The sequence below is a fragment of the Manacus vitellinus genome, unplaced genomic scaffold, assembly GCF_001715985.3.
Source record: "Manacus vitellinus isolate BGI_N305 unplaced genomic scaffold, ASM171598v3 scaffold_97_pilon, whole genome shotgun sequence".
Classification (NCBI taxonomy): Eukaryota; Metazoa; Chordata; class Aves; order Passeriformes; family Pipridae; genus Manacus; species Manacus vitellinus.
In genome coordinates, this window is record NW_021940906.1 from 17,399 (window position 1) to 44,328 (window position 26,930).

Here is a 26,930-nt window from a genome sequence, read left to right on the forward strand (position 1 = left end):
CTTTCTGCAAACCAAAATTACAGCAGTCCCTTAACATCTAGCTTCTGGGGATTATAGTGCATAAGCTTATTTTGTATATGTCTTGATTAGTGATTGATATTTAATTGCATTTTTCAGGGGAATAAAATCAGCAGTGTTGATATTACAAAATGACAAAACATCCTCCGAATAGAAGAGGGATCAACTTTGAGGTGGGAGCCCAGTTGGAAGCCCGTGACAGATTAAAAAACTGGTATTTTTTTAAAACCATTCATATTATATTAACTTTAAGTCTTTAATATCTAAACATTTTGTATTGGTACAATATTTAGAGTCCTAGTCATTGGTTTGTAGGAAAGTAGTTAATTTATAAAAGTTTATATACCAGTGGTTGAAATGGGCGATAGATGTTGCTGTGTTGTGCTGGCCCTTGAGAAGTGTCTGGTGCTGTGTCTGGGAATAGGGCTGCTCCAAAATCTAGTTGGACTTCACACTCTCCTTCTCCTGAATTCACCCTTCAAGTTCTGTGCTGTACACAGACTGCAGAGCAGATGTTATAGAAGAATAAATTCTTTGCAGTAAAAATACCCAAGGCAGTTCCTCACTGCTTCCTTTCCCAGTGCTGTTGTGAATTCATAGGCTTTAAAGTCTGATTGAATGTAGTGACCTGTGCTCCTGTGAGGGTGGGTGGTGGGGAAACATATTCTACTCTAACAAAGTCTGCTCTGGAACCTGTCTTGCAACCCTCATCTGTGAGAAAAACCTTGACTAACCACCACAGTAGGAAGATGGAAAAGGGCCTAAAAGCTACTTGGGCTGACTTTGAACTTTGTAACTGTCCATTTCTGGTAGTCAGCTCAAAACTTGGCATTTAATAATTCTCAGTGAATGAGGCATGCAATGAAAATTGTTAGAGTCAAAAGACCTCCTACAAGAAATAATTTGGCTTTAGCTCCTGTAGATAACTTGTCTTCCCAGAAATCAGTTATAGTTGACCTTTATTGAGGAGTCCATGTGAGACATGACTGTACTTAAGGCTCTGGGACCTGCCAATAGGCTAAGTGTGCAAAGCCAGTGTTGAAAACCATGTGGACATCTCAGAAGGATGGAGCACTGCCTTAGACATAGGGAATTTGTTCCAAAATATTCTGGTTGCATGCAGAGTATTTCTCTATTTTACAGGTAAGGGGGATTGGCATTGTGAAAATGAGTAAACATAGCTCCTTCCATAAAGAACATGAGTATGAACACTAAATCATATTTACATGTTAATTTGGCTTACCTGTGTAACCCAGAGTTGCATAGGTAAGCACTGATCTGAATCTGCCTGCATCTTTGGTATTCTTGAATTTTGTTTATACAGCAAAAACCAAGCAGTCAGGCCTACAAAAATGAGATCTCTTAGCCTGTCTCTGCTGTAGGCTTATTAAAGATGCAGTTTGGTATAGGTGGTGTTTGAGGAAGGCTAATAACTTGTGTCCGTGACTGTTATCCTTCTGACATGTTTGCACAGCCACTGTCTGAGTATGGGTGTACACAGCTCTTGCATGGGAAAACTTTGGGGGGGGAATTCAACAACTTGCTGTACTTTCCACATAACCCTTGGCCTAAATTTGAATTTTGGATATGCTGAATGTCCAAAACCAAACCACGTTCTTTGGGGTTTGGAAACATTTGATTTTAAATGGCTTGTCTTACACACAGTGCTTTGCAGCTCTGATGTTACAGCTTAGTTGTGAACTCTCCAGTTGTGAAAGCTTTCATTTGCTTGCTAAGCTATGAAACCTGGGTTGTGTGTATTTCTGTTTCCAGGGTTTCTGAACTGTAATTTGTAAAAACTGGGGGCTTATTTTCTCTGAGCAAAAATATCAGTGGTGTCAGGCTGACACAACTCCTTGGTGTGGATTTGTAGAGGACAGCAGACTGCTCTTTCCCCTGCCGTGTTCACCTGCCCCTGTGTGACCACAACCACCCCATGGTGTGGTTACAGAACTTTGTTTGCTGACACTTACTTTTCCCAGTGCTAGACCTTTGGAGGTTTAATTCTCCTGTTTGGTCAGAGGGCTTTGATTTCTGTGCTCAGTACCAAACACATCCGTCAGTTCATGGGCCACCACTGCTGCTCAAATGGCAGTGGTGCTTTGGGAAGTACTTCATTTCAGAGCCCAATGTACCTCCCTTTCATGGCAGTGACTTGTGCCCTGAATTGCTAGGACTTCGAGGGTGTTTGGATGTGATGCCAACCCTACTGAAGAAGAGCAGATTGCGTGTGTGCCAGCAGAGTAGTCAGTGTGGGGTCTGCTCCTTGCCAGAGTGCAAAGTGAGTGTTGTGGCTGTAGAGCTCATATTGGAGGTTGCTGTGCTGTATTTGGAATTGCAGCATATTGGAAGTGCACTTCACTCCCTGGTGCAGTTGCCTGTCACCCCCTATACTCAAACTCCGGGGAGTACAGTGAGTACTTTTGATGCTTGGCTTAGTTCTTAGGGCTTGGGTTGATGCATCAAAGTTGTCATGAAAGACTCGTGACAGTGTCTGTTGACCTCGAGGTGCTAAAGGAGGAGAGCTCTGGCCATATGGAGGTGCCCCTGTGCATGCTGAAAGGTCTCCTAGTACATAGTGCTGGAGTTAAGAGGGTGGAGGAGTGGGACTGCTCCAGTAGGACAGTCCTGCATGGACAGATCCCAGAGGGGGTTGCTGTAGTGATGGACATGGACACGCTGTCCTGGCTGAATTGATTTCCTGAAACCTTTTACATGGGATCATTTAAACTCTTCAGTGCTGACTGGCTGCATCCTCTCTTACTAAGAAGACAACTGCACTGGTTACCTGTACCAGGCAAATAATGGCATCTCTTGTGTTACCTTATTCTAATGACACCTCCCAAGTTTTTCTGTCTGTTGTCTGAGTAAAATGGATGTGAAGAGACTTTTGATTCTGGTTAGGGCTCTTGAGTGTTGAAACCAGATTAGTATTGTGAGAGTGTGGTGTACCCTGTTAAGATTTAGATTGTCAGTCCCATGAGTTTAATTGTTCATGCTGTCAGGAATTGGTCTCAGTACTTGAAATGATGAACCCCCATGACTGTTGTCCTTCGCAGTACTGGTTCTTCCTTTCCTCTCTGCATTGCTTTGACTGCACTAAACTTGTCACTTCCCAGCTCCAAGGGAGTGGGAGTTAATAGCAATTCTGTTTTGGTGTGTAGGAAAGGAAGAATGGAGATAAACTGGTCCAGGGAATTTCCAGATATCTACCTCTTCCCAGAAGAGGGTAGTTTTACATTTGTGTCTGCTATAAACGCATTTTCATACTGTTTGCTGTGCTTTGACAGCCGTGGTCTGAAGTGGCCAGTCATTGTTGACTGTGATCTCTTGAGAGTTACGCTCTTTGAGTTTTTGATTGTCACTTGGGTTCTTACAAAGCTAATGCCAGCAATTTGGGCATCTTAAAAGGTTTTCCCTTACTGTTTAGCCAGTTCCTAAGGCCTTGAAAGGTAGAACTCACCAATCCTTACAAATTGAACTGGAAAACTGCTTGTTTTGCCCTCCCAGTAAATTGCAAGAAGTTGTCTCTGATTTCAGCTTGTTTTTCACAGTGTTTTAGATAAATATTCAAATCAGTACCAGTTGGGGATTTCTTACCCGGGATCAGTTAGCTGCCTTGAATACCCATTGAGTCAGCTGAATGCTTCCTTTGTGATTTGGGGGAGGATGTATTGGGCCGCCCTGGACACATGGCTTGTACTCTCTTTTAGGCCTTAGCCAGGCTTCAGCTATTGGCCTTTCACTCTGTGTGTCCTCCCAGAGTATGTTGTTTTTGATAAACAGGCCTGAATTTAAGTTACCTCTACCCCTTGACATGTTCACAGGCCTTTTGGAGGATGTGTATGGATGTGCTCTGTTACTCTTCTGTAGAGATGAGGGAACACTTGTGCCTCCTGACACGGTGTGCTTGCTCAGTGCTGTGAAGGGGTGCAGGTGTGGGAAGAAGGAAGCTTGCACTGTCAGTGTGTGGTGCTCAGGGCTGTTGGGAACCTGTGAACCTTTCTGCTTTGTTTTGAAGCTGACAGTGCTGTCATCTGAAAGGAAGGTGGTATTGGGGAGGGGGCTGTCAGAGTTCATGGACAGATCTAGCACAGGTTCTAGCAGGTTACTGTTCCAATCGAGAGCACTGAACAGACATTAGATGGTGTTCATTGCTTCAGAAAGAGAAGATTTGTTGAGGCTTTGCAGCTCTAGTTCAACCACCCTAACTCAGCCAAGCTGAAATTTGGTCTCACTGTCGGATATGTTTATCTTGATGGTCTGGACACCCATCAGGGAGTCTTCAGAAGGTGAGGTGGGACAAGTGCAGATGGCACTGGTGTGTGGTTCTGGGATGATGGTTCTGGAGGAGAAGGTTCTCCTTTTTACCGCATATGAAGTGGGGAACAGTCTCTTGTCACTTGGGCTTGTCTCTCCTCAGTGGGAGACAGTGAATTGTGTTTACCAGAGATAGTTATTTGCATGAAAGGGGTTATCTTGATACTGAGTCAGTACTCTGTCACTTCTACCAGCTTCCCTCTTCGTCTTTGAGAACTAGACAAGTCCCGATGGCTACTCTCTTATTGAGAGGACCTGAGATTTCCTACCTGGTTTTGCTGCACTCAAATTGTAGGGAATGGGATACTGATTTTTGTCATTACCTGTACTTAGTGATATTCAAAAACAACCTATGTTTAGTAGAACTACTTTGTGACTCTGACTATTGCCCCCTCATGAACTTGTGCAGGGCAGTGCTTGAGGTCACCTAAATATGAAACACCTTGATTGTCACATGAAGGAAGTTGCTTCTTTTCTAGGAACCCAGTAGTGAGTTAGAGATGTCTCTGCCATGAGTATCTTCCATTGGACTTCCTCTCCTCCACAGCCTTTGCTGCATGTGTTTTGGCAATACCCTGGGATGAACTAATGGCATGGTTTGAGGCATGTGGCACTGAGTGTTAAGCGGGGCCTTAGTCTGTGGTTGCAGTGTAAGTGTCTAGTGTGGCTTATTTGTATCTCTTTCTAAACAAATCATGACTGGATGTGTCTCACATCTGCTGGAGGATTTCAGTTGTAGGTAGCTTTGCTTTTCCTGTATGTAGGTAGGGTTGTAAAATGATAGCCTGGGTTGCATTTAAGTCTTAATTCTGAAGTGTCTGGACTTTATTGTATAGTATCAGTCTCCTTTTGAGATGCCACTTCTTTCTACTACTTGTTCTATCTTCTAAGTGTGGTTTACCAGGTAAAGAATACTTGTGGATTTGGGTTTTGTCTTCAGCCCTTTGTTCACAGTTCACTGAGGCCTTGCCTTTCTTTCAAAATATTGAAAACACCAACAAGTGGAAATTTCCTCCTGGTGTTATTGTGGAGAGGAAAACATTGGTACTTGGGATGTTACCTTCAGTTGGGGTAGTGAAATATGCTGTGATTCTGAAATACTTGAAGTTACAAATTACCAATGCAATTTGAAGAAATACAGAGTTTACAAAGTCTTCCTGATCAGAAACATTTGAATTTGACTCATCTCAGTTTTCTCTACTTCTGAGAGATTTATATTTAAAATCCCAGGACTTTGCAGATGAAATTTAACTTTGAGAATTTAAAACTTAAATTAGGTGTAGCGTGCCTGCTGGGCTTTTGCTGTTTGTTACACTGGGAAGATGATTCATGATGCCTGTTGATGGATATCTGGGAGAAGTGAGTGCATTGACCCCCAGATGTTATTCTTGATAAGAATGAGCTAAAGCTATTGGTTTTGTAAAATGTGAAATATCTAGATGTAGGGAATGTTTTTCTGACTTTTGGATCTCTAGTTACATTTCTTTTTCCACCCCAGACTAAGAACTCCTTAGTTGTCTCCTTTTGCTGCAGCCAACGTTTGCCTTTGCTGTTCAGTTTTGGGGTTTGTTCTGTGCTTTGTTCAGTCATTCTGTAGCATCTTTATTGCTTATGCAATTGACACATCAAATTAATAATAAGACTGGAGAAGCTAAACCAAGCTCTATTTGTATGAAGTGTCTGACACAGCTTACCTTACTCTTAATTAAAGTATTTTAATCTGCCTTTGACCAGGTATCCAGCTCACATTGAAGAAATTGATTATGAAGAGGGAAAAGTACTTATCCATTTCAAACGCTGGAACCATAGATATGATGAATGGTTTTGCTGGGACAGTCCTTATTTGCGTCCCTTAGAGAAAATACAGTTAAGAAAAGAAGGATTGCATGAGGAGGAAGGTTGTGCAGTAAGTAGAACTTACAGGACATTTGAGTATGTAGCAGTTTAATGTGCGGTTTCTTTTAAATATTGGAAGGCTGATAATTGTAATGTTTTAATGAAGTTATATGTTTCAGTAATTCTCAGATGAAGACACTTTTGACTCCTGTCTTGCAGGGGTTTCACATCAATGACCAGGTGTTGGCGTGCTGGTCTGACTGTCGCTTCTATCCGGCCAAAGTTACTTCTGTAAACAAAGATGGTAAGGACTTGTTTCTGGTTTTGTGATGGTTGTTAGTAATGTATTTCTAATTGTGTTGGGACCTCTTTGCTTAGGTGGAAAGGTAGTACAGCAGACAGAAGACAACTGTGGGAAATTGTATTTTCAATTATGTATTCGTCTGCCATCAACTTTTTCAGCCTCTTATCCTGTCCGTGAGATAAAACCTTTCTGCTGGGATATCCAGGCAGTAATTTTTTTAAGTATATATTTGAGAAAAATTATTCCTTAAGTTTGTTGTCAAGAGATGCATGAAATTGCAATAAAACTAGTGTCAGAGCTGCAAAAGCCCTTTAAAAACCAGGGGCGATGTGGAAGGGAACCATGGAGGACTTTTTCTAGTGCTGGGCTTACTTTAGGTTGACTGTATTGTAAGATCAAGGAGAAAAAGGCTGTGTAATTATGTATCAGAATATTCCACCAAGAAAATTTTGCAATTTTTTGAGTAAAGTGCATCTAAGGAGCAACTCTCTAAAGATTAGACATTCACCTTTATTCTGATCAGAGTTACTTTGGGTGACTTTGCTGAGTCTCCCTTACTTGGCCTGTGATGGGAGCTCTGCTGTTGAGGGTTCTAATGACGTAGATAAAGCACCTTTTGTCTAGAGCTAAGTATTCAGCTGGAGTATTGGAGCTGGTAGGAAATGCTCTGTTAACTTCTGATCTTTGAACTCATGCTTTATTTTCAAATTTTAGGTACTTACACTGTGAAGTTTTATGATGGTGTAGTTCAGACAGTCAAGAACATTCATGTCAAAGCTTTTTCCAAAGATCAGGTAGGTATTGTGCCTGTGCTGCTAGTGTATTCAAAGATGAACAGTTCAGGTGGCTGGATTTGATGAATTATAAAACATGAAATGAATGAAACACCCTTATTGCTAAAACACCATATGTCTGAAATGAAGTGTCTTAAAATGAAGAGGTTATGTGAATCTTTGTGGTGTGATTTCCAAAGCTCTTGGGTTCAGGTTCTTTAAGTGCACCTCTTGAACTAAAGAAGTCATTGAGATTAGTTTATGTATGCCTTAAAAATAAAGGGATGAAAACTGTGGAGGGGGCAGAAACTGTTCTTTCCCAAAGTAACTACTTAATTGTCCTGAGGCTTTTAAGGAACATGGCTATTAATCTTTCACCTCACAACTTTGACAAAATAAGCTTTTTTAACTATTCCTTGTTCTACTTCTGTGGTTTGGCTGTTCTACCAACCTTCACCTGCTCAGTGGTGGGTTCAGCCTTCAGCTCATGATGGAAAGTAGTAGTAAAAAAAAAATAAAAATTTGTCCTGCTTGTGAGAAGGAAGAAATACTGCTTTGTACATTGATTTTCATGTGTGAGCACTCTGTAGGAAAGGCTGACAAGTTCTAGTCTTGAGTAACTTGGTCAAAGCTTCCTAAGTACCTGTTTCAGAATAATTTTCATTACAGGGAGGGTTTAAAAGCTGTAGATCTTTCATCAGCTGTAACCTGTGGTTTTTTGTCATGCCCTCTGCTTTTAGTTTTCTGAAACTTGTTTGAGCAAAGGAATCGACTCTGTCTCCCCAGCACAAGTGTTAAATACAGATTCCAGGAGTGAATTATCAGCAATACAATTTGAATCTCTTACTGCTGTGAGGAAGTGTGCCATTCCTTGGAGGTCTCCAGATTTCTGTATCTGCTAGGCTGAGAGGGAAAACTATTTCAGATTTGCCACAAAGTGCCGTTAGTAGCTTTTAAATGGTTATTTTGGTGCCTAGTTGAAGGTTGACTAATACTCACAAGGGAGCTACCTGCATAATCTTCATTGCCATGAGAAATGTTTCCACCATATTTAGCACTGAATAGATGAAGTTGAACAATCTGAAGAAAGATTCTGCATAAGAAAGCCAAAATATTTTGTGTCTCCTTCAGGGAGTTTCATGTTTCTGCATAGCTCTGGAAAGTTTTTGAAAGGAGCTGAAGGGTTGGGTTTTTTTCTCCTTTTAACCATTGACCCGATTTCTCAGTCTAAGAGAATCTCTTTAAGTTATGCTAGAACATTTTTTCTGTCCTTTAGCATAAAGCAGTATAAAGTGAGAGTTTCCTAGTGAGCTCTGTTTACACAACCAGAAGTAAAGTTTAAAAAAAAATCCTTGAGCCACTGGAGAGCTCAGGATTTGGATCCAAGTGTGAGTTAGGTGAGTGTAGATTCAGGTACAGCAGCGTGTTGGACATGGAGGGGAAGGTGTCTCGCTCTGTTCTTCAGGAGGAGAGGCTGGAACCACGAAGGCACACATGGCTCATATCTTAGTAGTTGTTAAGGGAAAAAAGAGGCTCCAAACCCACCTGATTGCTGAAGGGAGCAACTTAAGCTGATCAGAATTTCTTTAATGAGAGTGTAGAGGGTGTAACAGGCTATACTGAGCAGTGATAGTAAAATGCTAATGACCTGAAACAGTGGGAATGTGCCTTTGCAAAGACATGCAGCTTTTGAGAGATCAGTGACATCAGGAGGTGATTCAGACATACTGTATTCATGATTCAGTTTCCTGAGAATATTTTGACTAAGATGGCTTATGAGAGTTCCAGTAGCACAGACTTGATTCAAATCAGCTGGTTCTGTGAGCAGCACAAGTGCTGAAACATAGTGCCTGAGGGTTGTTTTTTGAGTTGGTTTTGGTTGGTTGTTTTTTTTTAATAATGAAACTTCTCCCATAGCTGTGGCACTTAAGGAGTTTACAGAAGACAGATTATTGTGATGTCTGGTAAAGGGGATGCTCAGACATCTAAAAAAGGTGAAAGGCTTTCTTCCCATTTGCCTAGTTGTTTTCATGAAATACATGGCAGTTTGATTTCACACTTTTGAACAGTAATTTATTTTTGTTTTTAATCAAGTCTATCCCAAGTATGGTTGAAATAATATAGAGGGTGAAGCAGGTTGCATGTTCACTGTTTTATTGCATCAATATTATTTCTTAGGGCTATGGTCTGAAAATACCTCTAAAGGTATAACTTCATGTAAGCCACGTACACACAGGAAGATTGGGGTGGGAAGATGCAAGATGTAGTGCAGTACAAGGAGATAGTGAGTTTTAAGTGTATTCTCTGAATTTTTTATAGCTCAAATCAGCTGTCTCGCTTTCTTTCCCCAAAGAAGTGTTGAGGTATTTAGCCTTTGCTATCCCCTGATCCCGGTTCCAAGCTGAAGCTTCTTGTGCCCTGCAGAACTGTCTGGAAAGGAGCATGGTTGCTTCTTAATGCTTCAAGTTATTAGGCAACAGGAAGAGAGAAGGTGGTTGAACTAAAGGCAGTGTTGGCACATGACCAAATAGAAATTATTAATCCAGATGCAAAGCTAGAAGGTTTATGTTCATCTGGGACAGCCAGAAGGAAGGGGAAAAAACCAAAATCAGTGTATATCATCCTCCCCCATTCCCAGTGATGTTAATAGGAAGCCTCATCACAAAAGGGAAGGACATGAAGGAGCTGTTGGTACAGGGTGTTCTTCCTGGTCCAGTGTTATCTAATAAGAGCTCTGAGGAAATGAGGTGGCAGTTGAATGTTGCATCAGTAGCGTGCTGGCCAGGGACTCTTAAGGATTTTCATGTCCTCTCATGATGAACACAGATCACAAAAAAAATTCCAAATTTTGGGTTTAAGTTTAAATGTGTGAATTCTAACATCACATGGTTCCTGATGACTTTGGTGATTGCAGTTGCTTTACATGACTCTGCCTAGCAATTTTAGCAACAGTTTTTTAGCAAGCTAACTGCAGGTCTGTTTTGAGTGAGACTCTTCTGTGAAAGGAAAGCAGTTTGCACCTCCAAGTGATTGAGCTGTTTGCCCTTTTCTGTGCTCCAGACTCCCCACTCCTTCTGCAGTGTCCCAAGTAGACTTCAAACAGTACTGCACAAGCTGGCAGGGGCTCAACCTGCACCCAAGAACAAAGGAACAGCAAGTCTCTTCTGCCCCTGAATCGTGCAGAAGGGATGTGTTGCACTGTGCTCTTGCTTTGTCCTGTTGGCATTTCACCAGCTCACGTGGCTCTGAGTTGTAACTGGGGATTGCAGTAGAACATGTACTTTTATCCTTTGAAAAACGGGACAGGGGTGCAGGACTGCTCAATACAAAGGCAAGGGGTGACTTCAGACTGCAATAAGTTGATTTTCTTATGTCATTCTCTTTGTCTAGAATATTGTGGGTGATGCTAAGCCTAAGGAAAGAGGTAATGAAATTCCGTCATCTCCTGAAAACCGGGAGAAATTTAAAGAGCAGAGGAAAGCAGCAGGTAACACAAAGAAAGACGAAGATGAAAAGACATTAAAGACTGAGAAACGAGTTAAACAACCTGATAAAGAGGGAAAATTTATAGTCATCTCGGAAAAAGGCAAGGTCTCAGAAAAGAATATATCTAAGAATGGAAAAGAAGATAAAGAGAATATATCAGAGAATGATATGGAATATTCAGTAGATACACAAATTGAGAAGAAGCCTGAGAACGACAATGTAAAGAGTCCACAGGAGAACACAAAAGAAACTAAACGAAAGCGTGGCAGACCACCAATAACACCTCCAACAGGTATGTAGCTAAGGCTAAATGTTTAGGCCATATGTCAGAACATTTCTAACCTTACCTACAGGAATAAGAAATGTCTTACTCTTTCACAGCCTACATCTCTAGAAACTTTTAAAAAAATTTAAGCTTCTCTTTGTTCAGGACAGCTGAGAGCATACTTGTCAGGTTTGGAGCCTCAGTGGCTTCATCAGAGATTACATTTAGGCAGGTAACTTTCATGTATTATAAAGCCTGTATTATGTATTATATGCCTGCAGTAGGACTAAATGCTATTGTGTGGGCAGGAAACGAGGTGAAGCTGTATTTATGGAGGTCCAGTATTTTAGGTTGTAAGGCTTTGGAATTTGTGTTAATGTTTCGAAGCTTCATATCAATTCATATCAAAGCTTCAGTCAATTTTTCTTCTCTATCTAAACAGAGCCAAGTTCCCAGACACTGCAGCCCATAACTTTGGAGTTAAGACGTCGGAAAATACCTAAAGGAGGTGATGTTCCAGCAAAGCGTCCCAGGATTGAAAAAAACCTGTGTGAGTGTTTTCTGGTACTCAATTCTCACACTATTTATGTATATAAAGGTCTTCAAGCTTAAGGGATGGGGGAGGGGGAAAAGTGTGTAATATTAACCTTGAACTCTGATAGATGCATTGACTGAAATTCAACACCTGTTTTTCTTATATTGGCCATTCATATGTGGCATCACCATGCTGGAATTCCCTCCTAAATCTTGGAAGTTGGGTTTGGATAAAGGAGGCATCAGCTGTGAGCCTTGATAAAGAAGTTCACAGATGTAGGGGAGGCAGTGATTATATTGCCTCTGATATACAGAAGGTTATAAAAGCCTTAAAAGTTGTAGAAACTCCTTGTTTAATAGATGCAGGATTTACCACGTTGTTTAGCAAAGGCACTTTGCTACATAAATATTCATGTCACTGCAGCCAAATAGCTTTCTGCTTTGTCTTTGTGTGTTGTGTGTTGAGGTTGAAGAGCTTGAGCGTGGTGATGAGGAAAGAAAATTATATTCTCTGTAGTAGTCTCAGGACCATGGAGGTGAAGATCTGAAGAAAGCTCTTTCCCTTCCTTAGGAGCACAGTCTTAAAATTTCAGTGTGTGTACATTATTCAGCTTAGGGTCACAGTTGTTTGTGTATCTGAATTCTCATCTAACTCCTGCTATTACTTATGTCTGTGGTACAGCTGCTGTTTAGAACAGTGTTGTACCAGATACTGGTTGTATTTGTACTTCAGTTCTGTTACTAGAAGAAAAAAGTTGAGAGCTCATTGTGATAGGCTTTTGCTGTATTTTTATTCTTATTTATAACTGTTACAATTGTAGCTTTTACAGAGGCTTAATCATCCAGGCTTTTTAGCTTTTGCTGTTAACCTCAGTCCTTAAACACTTTGAAACTGTCACAGAGAGGGGAGAACTTAAGTTTGCTTGTGGGCTATTTGGTAATCCTGTAAATGCACGTTACCATTAAATGTGTCTGTTCCAGCTCAGGAAAAATTCAAGAACTTTTCAGATAATGCTGAGAGAGACCAGATCAGGAGACGATCTTCAAGACTCTCGTCCAGTATTAGCCATGAGATTTTAAATACGGATCTTGTCACAACTTCTGCAGAAATTCAGCCCTGGAAAGATGCAGTATGTAACCAAAACGAGTCTGAGAAGGGTAAGTGGCTTCCTGGTGTACTCTGGATTTGTGTGGTGAGGTAGTAATCTACTTATAAGCTCTGTATTTTCACTCGCTTAACCTGCAGGCTCTGTATCTGCAATTAAAACCTGATTGCATCAGCAGTGCAGGGAAAACTCATGCAAAGTTTCTCTCTCTGTGCTGTCCTTGGTTGCATTTTGCTTTTGATTCCCTCTCCATCAGTAACCCTGGCATTTCCCTTGGGTGGTGGGAGCTTTTCCAGTGGAGGATAACTGATAACTGACCTTGCAGAAGAATATTTTTCAACCTGTGGAACTCTCCAAAGAAATAGTTTGGTTTGATTGTGGGGGTGGGGTTGGTTTTTTTTTTTTTTTTTTTTTTTTTTGGAGGTTTTTTTTGGGGGGGGGTGTTTTTTGTTTGGCTTGGTTTTTTGTGTGTGTGTTTTTGTCTGTTTTTGTTTGGGGGGTGTTTTGGTTTGGGTTTTTGTTTGTTGGTTTGGTTTTGGATTTTTTGTGGTTGGGTTTTTTTGTTTTTGGTTTTTTTTTTTAGGAAATGCAGGTTACGCTTGTGAAAATGAGGTAATTACAAAGTTTCAGCACTTTCAGATTGAAGAAGTAACAGCCCAAATGCTGAACTTACAGTTCTTACAGTTGAATTCTGTTGAACACAAAAAGCATCAAATGGGATGTTTTATTCTAGACTTAGGGGAGAGAGCACTCCCTTTTGTGCCCTTTTGGGGGAGCTCTGATAGTGGTTTGAGGAGACCTGTCCTATTTTGGGCTATAAACAATTACTTAGCCTGTGTGTTTCTGAGAGCTGTAAATGTAGAGTTGCTCCAAGGAGCTGTGCTGTGTGTGACTGCAAGAGCAGTCAGAGCGTGGATGGGTATTGTTCTCCATGGAATGTGATGAACACCTCCCCAGTGTTCTGCAGTAGGATTTTGTGTGCATTTTACTCAGTGGAAATCCTTTTCTTATTCCAGCCCAGTTAGAAATTCCTGTTGAACCTGACCAAAGTTTCAGTGAACAAGGATCACCTGGAAACACATCGCAAGGTGCAGCACTCGGGACAGATGCCAGTTTACAGGAAGGAAAAGCAGAAGATACTGAGTGTTCCTCTGTTACTGTCAGAACTCAAGAACCTTCTGCTGCTACAGGTTCAGATTTTTCATATTTAATATTGGTGCATTTCTTAAGGCAACTGATGCCAGGTGTTTTGTGCTTGTACAAGTGTTGCTAACAAAAACTGTGCATTCTTGCAATGTTAGCATTGGTAGAAAATGTGTATTTTTATTCCTTATGGACTTGGTTTTAATCTTGTGCTTTGGCGATGGACAGTGATCTTCTTAAAAGTGGAAATCATAATTTCTAAATGACTGGGTGTAATATTTCAGCATGAGTGATGAAGTTAACAAATGCTTGTTCTCAGTGTTTGGAATTCTGGATTAAGTTGGACTAACATCCTAAAAGATCAGGTTCTTTTATCCTTTCCGTGCTGCAGGTATGTGGTAACATTGCTGTTACTGTCTGGGAATCCTGATTGTTCATTTTTATATCCTTATGTTTAGACTATTTAGAGGCTTTAGTGCAAATTTATGAAACAGTTCAAACATTTCAGTGTCTGTCTTAATAATATATATATATTCTCTTTTCTCTTACCTGGGAGTGTTCCTACCTTGCTTTTTCATCTTAAAATTTCCTATGCAGATAGTACACTGTGTCAAAATGTGATGCTGTCCTGTGATTATTTCTCATAACTTTAATCCTTGGATCTACAGCTAAGTGGGAAAACTTGAACTAGAGATTTCCTAGTTTCTGCTTTATCAAAAAAGCTGAATTTTAAATGGAACGGAGCACTTGGAGAGATTTACAGTTGCTCAGCATTGCTGGAGTAATGTCTGTGTGCTAACTTCCCTCCTGTTTGGTTATTTCAAATTCCCTGCTGCTTGCACATACCCTTTTCCACTGCCTCTGGGGGAACTGCACAAGTGGGATGTCCTCTCCCTTTGCACCCTCAGTGCAGGAAGGAACTCACCTCTTTCCTTTTGCTTAGGTTGGATGTGTAAATGGTCTTTTACTGTTTAGAACTCTTTTGATGTTGGTCTCCTTCAGCTGTTGCTGAGCATTTGTAATTTGGGCTTAGACTTGGGAGAATTCCAGCTGAATGTGTAACCCCTGTGTGTGTGGTGTCAGTCCCACTAATGGGGGTGTGGGATGTGGCCTTCTTCTGAGCCTGCTTCATGAGGTACAGGCAGGAAGGCTGTGGGAGCAGAGCTGGGCTCACACCTACCCAGAGACTCTGATAGAGCTTGTGCACTCTTGTTCCTGGCACTTCTGTCAGGACTTGAGCAAACTGGATTAATTTAGGAATATGCACTCACATTGAATTCTGACCTGAAGTTCAACATGGTGGTGGTACGTACAACTCCACACTTCTTAGCATGGATTTTGTTTTATTTAATTAAAGCCATCTCGTGTACAGTTATAAATGCCAAACATGCACCTGGGTGGACATCCAGATGTGACAAGCAGTTGTTTTTGTTGGAGAGAACTTGTAAGGATGGGGAATAAAAACTGTACTGGGTCTTCTCGAGTAAATACTGTCACCTGAAATCAAAGTACAAAAATCTACATTTCCATACTTAATCAACGTTAAAAATGTTATGAACAAGCAGTTTATTGAGACGAGTTTTAAAATATGTCGATTCTATCATGGATAAATGCTTTGTAGTTAAATGTGGATCTGTGTTTCCCTCCTCATGCTCTGCCTTGCTCATGGGATCGTACCAGTCCCTCCAGTGCTGAGGAGCTGCCTGATGGGGACAGCAGGGATCAGAGCAGTCCCTGCAGTGCTGATGGGGCACAGCAGGCCTTGCTCTTGCACAAGCTACTGGGGAGGGGTGTGGAGAGGCCTCTGGGCAGGATCTGAAAATGCCTCCAAAAATCTCCTGTGGCTTCCTGCCCTTGTGGAAGGGGTGGTTGTGTTACAGAGCCTGGGCATGTTGTCCTAAAAATAGCTGGTGTTGGAGGCTGAGAGCTGGGTTAACTCCTGTTGTGGGTGATTATGAAGGGAGCAGGTATGCGTGCCTCCAGATAGAATAACTGTATGTCAGACAGTTATACTTGTTATGCACTCAGTCTACTCTGTGTATTAAACTGATTTTGGGGCTTGGGAAGGGAAGAAGTGCAGCCAGAGTAGATGGTGCAGGTGGAAAATGGGGTGTTTATTGCATGCAAGATTCCCACAAAATACAGCATGGAAGTTCAGGTCAGCAGTAACTTCTGATGTGTAGAACAGGTGCAATATTGTAACCCAATACTAATTTTTATTTGTAGGCTTTAATTCTAGTCACTTGATGAGAATTCATTCTCTTCCTAGGAAAGTAGGGAAGTACTGCAAAACGCAGTAACGTTAATAACCTTTATTTTCTTCAGTGTGATATGTTAGGGTTGTTAGTGAGTAATGCACCCTGGTAGTACTAATTTTACCCTGCATGATTTATAGGAAGAATGTAATTTTTATAGCATTTGAATATCAGGAATTTTTAAGGACAAAAGTGTTCTTTTTAAAGGGTGTTTTTCAGTGACTGGTTGGTAGATGATTCAAGATTCATAGTAGTTGCAGACATAACAGCACACACAGTCTGGAATCCTTTTATGATTGTATGTTTTAAAATGTATGTTGGTAATGTGTTCTGAAAGGGCAGTACAGCATTTCTTGTCAAAACTTAAACTCCTTTAAAAATTTTTTCAACAAAATTCTGATTAATGTGCTAGAAGATAAAAATCCTGTTCTGCTGGCTTTTGGCGCCTCTAAGGACAAGGGACCAGAAAGGGTGATCAGAATTTAGCTAAATCAAGTTGTCTTCCAAAAAGCTGGTGACAGTCTGGTGGCAACTCTTTGCAGCCAGTTAAAGCTCTGTTTCATATATCTGAAAACAGGCTTACAAGCACTGTTCAGTAGGTGTGAGTTTACTCTTACAAACTGATTGGACTTTAAAGGTGAGCTGCCTTTGCTTTGCACAGATCTGCTATTGTGTTTGTAGTTGTATTTCCCAGCACTCTTAAAATTACTTCTTTATTTGCATAGACGTGCATCGGGGATTCCATTTGCCTTATGCTTACGCCTGTTTTTCTAATTTTGTTGCTCTTAGCTTTGGTTTCATTTAAGGAGAAGCATCCATTTGAGAGACCTGCTGTTTTCCTGCAGCTCACCTGGGTAGGCTTTGATCCCTTCAAGGGAGGGTAGAAGTTGGTGCTCTGAGCTTGCCAATGTGGTAGGTAAATAAGTCCTTCCTGCCTTGCTCACTTAAAGCTCCTTGCAATGAGGCACCACAATCTGGTCCCAGTGTTTCAGTTACACCTCAAACTGCAGGTAGAGCCTCCCACCTGGCCCCTGTAAAGGTACATGGAGGGGCACATGGTGCACTGCACACTCACACCCTCACTGTGCAGAACAGGCTTCCCTGCTTTTATTGATACCAATTTAGTTCCAGCACAGGGAGTGAGTGGAGGGTCGTAGGAAATACTACCTTGAGTAGTTCTTGCATCACCAAGTAGTGTTACAAGCTCAAAAAATCATGCCTTTATAAATGTGTAATGACCTGTGACTATTGATGCTGTATGTATTTCTTACACCAGGCATCTCCTTGTATGGATTCTGGATGCACTGGAAATGCTTGGAAGCTGTCCTTACCTAAAATAGTTTGAGAAGACCAATTAAGCAAGATGGTTTTTGTTTCACAACTGAGATCTTGAAAGAAAGAGGTTTTTGAAAATGAAGGAAGAAATATAGTTCGAGAGCTTAAATGATGATCAGGAACACTTGGTGAGCTCAGGAAAAACAAGATTTCAGAAGAAATAAGTTGAAAGAAATAAGTAATTAGTGAGGTGAGAAGTGGTCCAAAGCACAGTGTGAAAACTGTCAGAAAGGTTGTGGTAACAATCAGTTGTGAAGATAATGTACCAGAGAATATGTGTCCTGGAGAGACTCTATGTGTTTATTTTAACAGCAAGTGAAGAAATAATTTGATCTTCACATAGTATGTCTTTGGAGACCAGAAAATAGAGACTGGAAGTCTCCTCAGTTTAACAGGCAATTGTGTGTGGAGATCTGGTGGCTTGAAACTGCAGCCAGGCCAGCTTTAACTGGGGGGAAATGGGAAGAGTTCTGTGCACTCCTGGCTTTCTGGAATCACCAGGGTACCACAGGAGATGCTGCAGGATGGCAGACCTTCAATCAAGGTACTGTGTTGCTGCCAAATATTCCTGTCCCAGCAGGAGTCAGGTCAAACAAAGAATGGGTGGTGGGGGAAGAACATCTCTGGTGGACTTGGAAGCTCCACACTGTGTGTTTTACTGTGGACTTAGTGCTCAGTGTGACCCTTGGATCATTCAGCCCTGTGAAAACTGAGGGGTTTCCTCACTGGAACACTGAAGGGATATTTTTGAAAGTTAAAGCAGACACTGATGCTTGACCTTGAGTGTCTATGCTCAATGTTGTAATGGCTAATGGAAGGCCAGATGAGGAGTTTTAATTTTGGTTATAAACATGGAAAAGAAATAGCAGGTGTGAACTTAACATTCACTTTCCTCTGTGCTCAGGGAAAACATCTACCAAGCTCCTCTGAAAAGGCAAGTGCCTGAAAATCTGAAGATAATACAGCAAAACTTTCTCTCTATAGAAACCAGTTTTAGTAGCATGTGTTGTGAGCAAAAATTCCATTTGTAAGGATGGCAGCTACCCCTTTGGGTGTTGGTGTAGGAAGTGATTTCCACAGCACTCAACTGGGAGCGTCGGCTCTCCAGAGGCTTCCCTGGGTGGGGAAGTTGGGTATCAGCTGCCTGCTGTGCCCAGGTGACAGGGAGTTCTGTTGTGTTACTTGTAGAGAAGGAAAATGCCCCCAAATGTGGTGGTGATGGGAATAAATTAAACAATTTCAAATTGTGTGGGATTTTCTACATTTTTATTACTCTGAAGACATTCCTTTGGCATGTTGCAGTAATCTTTTTGTCTGCTTTCTTTCCCCTTGCTCCATACCTTTGTCTCTTATTTCTAAGCTTCAGCTGACATGATCCTGTCCTCTCTTCTAACCTGTAGCTGTAGTCATTCCCTGTGGCTTTCTCCAGAGTTTGTCCAGCTCAGTGAAGGTGAAGTGCTCTGAGCTGGGATGGAGGACCTCATCCCAACAGTGGTACAACAGTTTCCCTTGTCATCCCTGTAATTTTTTTTGCTAAGTCTTTGGACCCCATTAGTCCCTTCTGCTGCAGTTACATTTTCCTATCTTCGTGTTAGTTATTAAATAATAACAAGTTCTCAGCATTCATAGTCCTGAATGCTGGTTTTTAGCTTTACAGTCAAGAGAACCTTTCTGTGTTTACTTTCACTAAACCCACAGCCATTGCACTGAGCCTCCCTGAAATACTTTTTCCTTCTTTCTGAATGCAGCTTTTGATGGTCTGCAGCATATTTTGATTTTGGTTTGGCAAACTTTGTCATTCTGCAAGTGCGATTCAGTAGTTCTGGCTTTGCTGCAGTCCTGCTGATGTCTCTGTCAGCACATTCTTAACATGACCGTGCCATGAGCCTCCTGCTCATTAACTGCTGTGAAACCCCCAAAAGCAGTGCCTTCCTTTGTACTGTTTCCTTATGTAGAATCACTGAGTGTTCTTTCATCCAGCCTGGCGTGCATCCAAGTTCATCTCTCCCTGTACATCGGCCTCCGTGGTGTCAGTGCTTGTGTTTTCTCTGTGTTCCAGTTTTGTTTCTTTGTCAAGACACAGTCCTTCAGGGCTGAGTGTGCCTCAGGCACAGCTGTCTCGAGTGCCTCTCTGCACTGGGACATAACCTTTGTCTGCAGCTCAGTGGCACCGTTTTTGTTGCTGCATGCCAAAAACCTGTAAACAAACTGTCCTGTGTTTTTATCCCAGGACTGTATTGACACTACCTTTAACACTCCCATTCGATGCCTTCCTGCATATGTGCACTTGTAGAAAATCTTATTCTTGTTCATAATGTTTCTGGGTCCTTTTGTCCCTTGTTTTCAACTACTTCTAGTGTAACGTCTTGATTTTCATTCGTGCTCAGTCACTGTTGCTACATCTGGGTCTTGCTTTTGAACACTTCTTGCTTAATCCTGCAAGTTGAAAATACTTATAAATATGGAAATAATATTTTAGTACTGGCAAAACAAATTCAAAAATTGTATTTGGAAGCTGTTTTTTTAGAAATGACACCTTTCTGAAATTGTCTCCTAGTTGGAGAGGGATTTTGTGACAGTGTGTGTATTAGTGATGGATAATTGCATAGAGCTCTTTATATCTGAATGTTTCCCAATTTTTACCTCTCCTGTGTTGTATTGCATACAGATAGTGGTGACAGTAATCTGATTTAGTTCAAAATGTTTCTTTTGTATGTTTCTTAGCAAAAACATGAATTAAAAGTTTCTGAAATGGTAAAACAGGAACTAGGAGTTTACCAGGTCAGTTTAGATACAGCCCCAAGTTGCATGGCAGTGCTCTGTAGAATAGGTGCCTTAAAATGTTCTTCTGTTTGAGCCTGAAAACTTTCCTTGCTGTTTTTGAGAAACTAGGTAACTATAGCTCATAGGGAACGTTTTGTAACAAATGCAGGCAGTTTTCCTTTTGCTTGGTTTCATGCTTTCATTGCTGCTTCAAAATTGAAATAAATTTGAATTTTACTTGAAAAAATGTTTTTTTGACGTATTGCTTCCATTGTCCTTGGAAATAGCCAGGCTTCAGTGGTGGGAGCCAGAAAGCAGTAGCAAAGTAATGGTTAACAGAGAAGCAAAACTGTTTTCCTTGGAAAGTGCTTTCACCAAAGGTGTGAATAGTTATAAACAATTAAATAAATACTTTATAGAACATTACTTAGAGACATAATCTCTGTGTGATTCAGTCTTTTAGCTGAAGGAGCACTTATACACTGGTATCAGCTGTTGGGCAAGGGACTTGGGGAAGCAAAATGTTGTTTTCTAACAGTAACTTACTCATAAAAACACTGACTCCTGACAACCAATTTTTAAGAACAGTGTAGGCCGGAGTTTTCCCTTCAAAGCTATTGACCTTAAAGGCAGATAAAGCATTAACATTTTATTTTTAGCATTTCATGGCTAATATGTTTGAATGCATGCTTACTTAACTTTTTTTGATGTTTTCAGTTTAGGAAACCATTTGATAAATGTAGCAAATGCATGGGGGAATTTATCTGTTTTGTTCTTACAGTAACAAAACCTTGTAGGAGAACAGACTTTCTTGCATCAAAAAAAGCTGCAACTGTTGACCAGGATCACAAGTTTAGATGCAAGTTCTTGGACTGTTCAAAATCCTTCCGCAAAGCCAAGTTATTGCATTATCACATGAAATACTTTCATGGAGTGGAGAAGGCTGCAGAATCACAGCAGAACCCTGTAAAAAGAAATATTCAAACCAGAGCTTCTTTGGCTTCTGAAAAAGCTAATCAAGAAAGGTCAAAAAGAGGACGGAGCACAGCTGGTTCACTGTGTAAGTATGGTGTTGATCTCTTCCTTTTTTTTAAACAGCAGCAGGCAGGACAGGTGGAACAGAACAGAAACGGATTTTCTTTTGGGCTGAAGGAGTCTTTCTAGGGCTCGGTCTTAGCATTTTTCTGTGTGGAGAAGAAATATAAATATGTGTGCCCATGGTGTTTTAGAGAAGATAATACTGAAGAAATTCCCTTCTCTAGAAATGCGGATCATGTTCTGGTAAAGAACTCACTATACATCTTCTCTTACTTTTTTGTAGCAACTCACTTGCACCTTAAACCTTTGTTCCTTTTTAAAAAATACAATTCCCTGAGTTTCTGACTTGATTTCTGTTTCTCTTCTGGCTTGACAAATAGTATTGGTTGAAGACTTCTGTCCTTTTCTGTATTAGGGAAAAAGTCTGGGTAACTCCAGTTCTGTCCTATTTCTTCCTTGGTCTTTACATTTCATGGGCTGCCTTCAAGCATGTGCCTGGCTAGAAATCCGGTTTCAGTTCCTGAAGTATTTACTGTTTTGTGGGCTGAAAAGTCCTAGTATTTAATAAATGCAGTTGTTTCAAATGGGCTTGAAAAAGATCCTCACACAACATATGGGTAATGGAAAGGAATAAAAACTTAATAGTTAGCAAAAAAACCCCAAACACATTCTTTTTTTTTTTTTTTTTTTGTAAGTTATAACCTTTTCAGTTTGCAAAATCACATTTGCTTCTGCTTCCCCCTTATTCTCTGAAGCACTTTCTGCCCAGTGCCTGGCATGACACTGACTGGGCAGTGTAGGTCTAGTGTGGGCTGCAGTGGGATTGCTGATAACCTGGGCAGACTTTGCTCTTGTGGGCTGATGTCTCTTTGTACTGCGGGCCCATAAAACTTCTGTCTTTTCATTCAGCCTCTCTTATAAAATCCAACTTTCTCCTTGCTGAATTCCTTCAGTGTCTTTGTCTTTCCATTTGATCTTTCATTAATATTCTGTTTAAGAATTTCAATCTTGCAAGTTGCTTACAGAGCTCCAGCTCACCACAGCAGAAGATACCTTGTCTTACTTTGCTTCATGGCTGCTTTTCTTATGAGTCCAGAAAACAATTTTTTGCTTGAGGTGCTACTGCTTGTTCCTAAAAAGATCAGTGAAACTTTACATACTGTTATTACATGTAACCCCCAAATACTTCTCTAAGTTTAAATCCTACAAAGGCATAAGATTGGATTAGGTAGAGATAGTTTTCTTTAGATATATTAGGATGTGATGGCTTGCATGTGTTGTACTGTGCATGCAGCTTAACTGAGCCCAAATACTGCCTTGAGGAACACACCTGAGACCAGCAGTGTGAACACTGGCTGCTGACAAGTGCACAGGGATCAAAACAGGCTTTGTGCATCTCATGTGCTTCTCCATTACCAGACTTCTGTTAGGGTCTTTCTAACTCCATACTTATTTTGATTTGTGAAGTAGTTTTCCTGTGATAGTCCTGGAGTAGTGACTCAAGATCTTGACCCTTCCGTTTATCCTTTCCAAGTGCACACTGTTGCTTTCATGTCATAATTCCTTGTGGTGTTGAGATGTAACTGTATTTGCTTATTTTAAGCCCCCACCCCTCTCATTGCCCATTTGTGGATAGATACTTTTCACCTGGATCATTTCCATGACAGCCCCAGGGGCTGTCAGCTCACAGCCTCTGGGGTGTGCTGACAGCTGGTGAACAGCACATCAAGGTGGAAGGTGGGCTGTAAAGTTCTCCAGTCACCTTCACAGTCAGAGCCTGCTGGTGTGAAACTACAGTAAGGTTTTTCTTGATGAGGAAAAGTAATGTCATTATATATTAGTTACAGCATATGTCTGATGCTAAGTGCCATTGGTTTGTAACTCAGCGTGTGTTCTTAATTTCTCTAGTTTTTGTTGTGGTACCACACAGCCCAAACCAGAGTTAATGGGGTTATGAGCTCACACCGTTGTATTTGAAGTTCTGTTCTTCTGTCTTAATGGCACATGTAGGAAGCCAAGTCTGCTAAGCAAGACTTTCTGTGTACTGATGCTTTTATGTCACCTTTTCAAAAGGCTTTTCAGGATGTACTGCTTAGAGTGAAGGCTTTTGAATCCATAATTCAGTCCAGGATGTGCTGGGTCTACTTTTCATCCTTACAGTCCTTCTGTGAGCAAAAATTCTCCTGTTCAAAGAGAATATATTTAAATTATTTTACCTTTGGTACAAGTGTCCTTTTCTTCTACTTCACTATATTAGGTTGATTTTTAGTGCTTAAGAAAAGGTGGGTATTTCTAACAGATAAAGCTTTAGAAATTATGAATCTTGTTATTCCATAAGCTTGAAGATGCTCTTGCTTTAGAAGCTTTGTCACACTTAGGTCCTTATTTGACAAGTTTTATTTTAGAGTTCTGAGACTCCTTACTGTTTCTGCTACACATAAAATAAATAAATGGTGGGGGTAGTCTGTTACTAGATATAAAGTGAAAATACTTATTGCCCCTAAAGTTCTAGAAAAATCTGCAATATTCAGAACAGTAGCAAAACTTTTTCCATACAGTGCTTAAAATTAGAATTTCAACACATAAAGAAGATGGATGTAAGAGGTCTTCAGTGACCATGTTGTGGCATGTGAGAAGGAACAACTTAAATATAATTGCTTTGCACTAAAGTGGAGACTGAAATTTTGACATCTGAAATGTGAATTGTGCCACTTGGTGTTGGCATCAAAGTTTGAGTGAGCTGGAAAGGTTAGTGTGGGACTGATTTGTCCTGTCACTCTCTTTTTCCAAAGAAGGATCTTACCTTTGCAGTGGCAAATTTGACAATAGCTCTGTAAGTTCTGTAGTGGCTCTGAACAGAGGGGAAGGAACTACCATTGCCTGCTGCTTGTATTTTATATATGCCTTACAGAATATGCCTGAATAGAGTGACTAGGACTTTAAGGCCACTGGATGTGTTCAGGCAATACCTCTTTAATTAATCAGGAAGTACTATGAAATCATGATGATGAAGCAGCTCCTCCCCCATGCCTATGTTACAACACTTACCTCCACAAGTTGCTGCTATTTGGTCTCCAGGAAAGAATTGTTCTCCCAGAGAAGGCTGTTGATTTTGTGTCCCCCTGGACCACAGGAGATGGAGGTATTCCTGCCCTCAGCTCTCAGGTTGCATCACACCTCAGCAGAGCCACCTCTGGTAAAGAGGAGGGTGAGACCTGCGCTGATGCGTGTGGGTGCAGGAGCTTCCAAGAAGTGTGCAGACACTTCTCACTTCTCTTTTGTCTTAGACAAGAGAGTTGTTTCAGGGTTTGACAGTTCAGATTGAGATTTCTATCAGACTTCTCTCTTGGGAATTGAATGTGGTGGAGTATCTCTGGCAGTTTTTGTCAGTTTGTTACTTGTTGATTGCTGTAATAACAAAATGGAGTAGAACTGGATTTCATGCCTGTATGCATTAGTCTTAAGACAGGCTTTTTTCTTTGTGGTCCCTTCTCTTTTGCTGCAGAACCCCTTTGTTGACTATTGAAGTATGTCATCACATACTGTAACTTGTGCCCTACAGACACTTATTGTAAACAACGTTCTCTGAAGGTACCAGTTTTCTCCTTCAGATATCCATGTAAAGTACCTGCAAATGGTTATTCTTAATAAAGATTGCTGTGTCTCTTCCTAGACCGCTCCAAGGGCACAAGGCATGGAATAGCTTCCTTTTAGTCTTTCTACCTGCAACTCAGAATTTGAACATCTCAACTTTGAGTTTTTCTGAATTGGTGGCTTTCATTTTTTAGTAAAATATCTTCATTTTGAGGTTCAGCAAAATGTAGTTCATGCCTTTCATGTTTTCTGAAATCTGACAGTCAAAACCTGAGTGCCTGCTCAGCTCTTGTACCCCACGTCACGCCTTGGTGAGGCTCTCTGCTTGATAAGGACTGGAGACTTCTCAGGAGACTGTAACCTCATTAGATGGGAACAAGTAGGGGAGTTGATAACATGTGTACAAGGAAGTGCTATCATAGGTGATTTATGTGTTCTTAAAGCTCTTCATAACCACATAGTAGTGCTGACAGACCTTACAGTGCCCCTCAACACAATTGCTGTAGTAACAGGGACCTCATCAGTTGATACCCGTTTTGCTCTAGGACATTGTTCAGCTTCCCTGAGGAGTTTTGCTCCTAATGGAAGGTAAAATAAGTTTTGGGACTTCAAAAATGCTGTTCAGTATTAGGCCCTGGTTTTGTGTGTGGATATGTAACAGTAGCCTCAGTCTAGGAAGATGCTGCCAGTCTTGGCTCTGCTGTGTTCCTTGCCATGAGAAAGAAAAGAAGGGAACAGATCTGCAGTTTGTAATTTGGAGACTGTAGAGAATCTGTCCCTACTGTGGAGTCCATAAAAGGCACTTAGAGAAAGAAAAAGTGTTTTGTCAGTAGGTTTAAATTTTTTTACATAACTTCATTGTTCGAAAATTCTGCCTGCTCAAAGTTAATTACAGTATGTCCTGTTAGTGAATAAATGACTTAATGCATGCATTCTTTACATGAATGCATGTAAAGAGAAAAGGGGCTTTGTCCTTACTCGTATTACTGATGAGATCTGAATTGTGCATGCATAGGGTTGGCAAACTTGCTTTGGCAGCTTAAACATCTCAGACATCTGGTTGTTACTGGTAGCTGTTCACAGGTGAACCTCTGGCCTGTGCTGTAGTGATTGATTGTCAGGTTGATCCTTTGGGGAATTTTTCTGTGTCCTCTGAATTCTGGCTGCCTTTTTGCTAGGCAGTGGGATGTGCATGGTGATCTACAAACACAGGGCTTCTCCTGGCAGCGGGTGAAGATGTGCATTAACACCCTCCTTGTTCTGCAGAATTGCTGATAGTCATTGGCTTATCCTGACAACACTGTGTTTGGTGTGTGGGGATGGCTGTGAGTCAAGATGATATGTGGTCTTTCAGATCTTGAATGATATCCAAAATATCGTTTGCTGGATATTCTCAGCAAATGATCTCACAGCTGTGGATGGTGAATACTGTCTGATTCACAACACAAGACTGGGAATGCAGTCTCTTTGCTTCCTGGGAATGCTTCAGACCTTCTGACCTGGGGTCTGACATCAGTGTTCCAGGGGGCATGAAGCTCTTGCCTTGCCTGTCACCAAGCCTTGGTGTGCTCAGGAGTAAGTTCTCCGAAGCTCTATCTTTGTGGTTTCTGCATGGCTGAGGTGGTTTCACATCTCAACTCTGTATTTGTTGATTTCTAAGATCCTTCACTGCTTGTGGGTCATCTCATCCTGTGGAAGAGGATAATTCTTCCAGGTTTAGGAGGGAGGCCTGAAACAACTCCATGGGAGAAGGCTGGGGGCAGTTAATCAGGAGGCCTCCTTGTCTCCAGTATCTTGTGAACATATCTCCTGTTCCTTTTAATGGTATTTAGTGTCATCTGAGCTAGAAATTAATCTGCTCTGATGTTTAATCACCGTGTCACTGTTCAAGAACAGGGAAGGTGTCACTGCCCAGGATGTCAGGAGGCTTTTTGTGCCTTTTCTGATTTCCTTGAGGTGGGACACAGGTGCAGGTGTCTTCATAGGACCTGCACAGACAGCTTTAGGAAACACATGGGGGTCTCCTATGCAGTCCTAATGAGAGTCTCCAAGAGTGCAGTCCTGCTGTCACTGCAGCCTCACAGTACAGTTGGCTTGGGACTGGGGAGGAGTAAGAAACCTTCTGGAGAGTGAAGGTTGGCTTGAGGAGTCCAGAAGATG

The 26,930-nt window shown here is 41.1% G+C and overlaps 1 protein-coding gene across 5 annotated transcripts in view; it reads left to right on the forward strand.

The window, feature by feature from the left end:
- Window positions 1-26,930, forward strand: part of PHF20 (PHD finger protein 20) — a 65,277-nt gene that overhangs the window by 12,516 nt on the left and 25,831 nt on the right. For 3 of the 5 annotated variants that reach the window (XM_018086513.3, XM_018086510.3, XM_018086511.3), the window contains exons 4-12: window positions 118-232; window positions 6,073-6,244; window positions 6,394-6,478; window positions 7,193-7,272; window positions 10,642-11,029; window positions 11,445-11,552; window positions 12,518-12,694; window positions 13,659-13,832; window positions 20,920-21,198. In XM_018086513.3, the coding sequence (XP_017942002.2) occupies window positions 150-232; window positions 6,073-6,244; window positions 6,394-6,478; window positions 7,193-7,272; window positions 10,642-11,029; window positions 11,445-11,552; window positions 12,518-12,694; window positions 13,659-13,832; window positions 20,920-21,198 (1,546 nt within the window). In that variant the 5' untranslated portion in view covers window positions 118-149. The remainder of the gene's footprint in view (window positions 1-117; window positions 233-6,072; window positions 6,245-6,393; window positions 6,479-7,192; window positions 7,273-10,641; window positions 11,030-11,444; window positions 11,553-12,517; window positions 12,695-13,658; window positions 13,833-20,919; window positions 21,199-26,930) is intronic. The other 2 variants (XM_018086512.3, XM_018086509.3) reach the window with 2 other exon arrangements.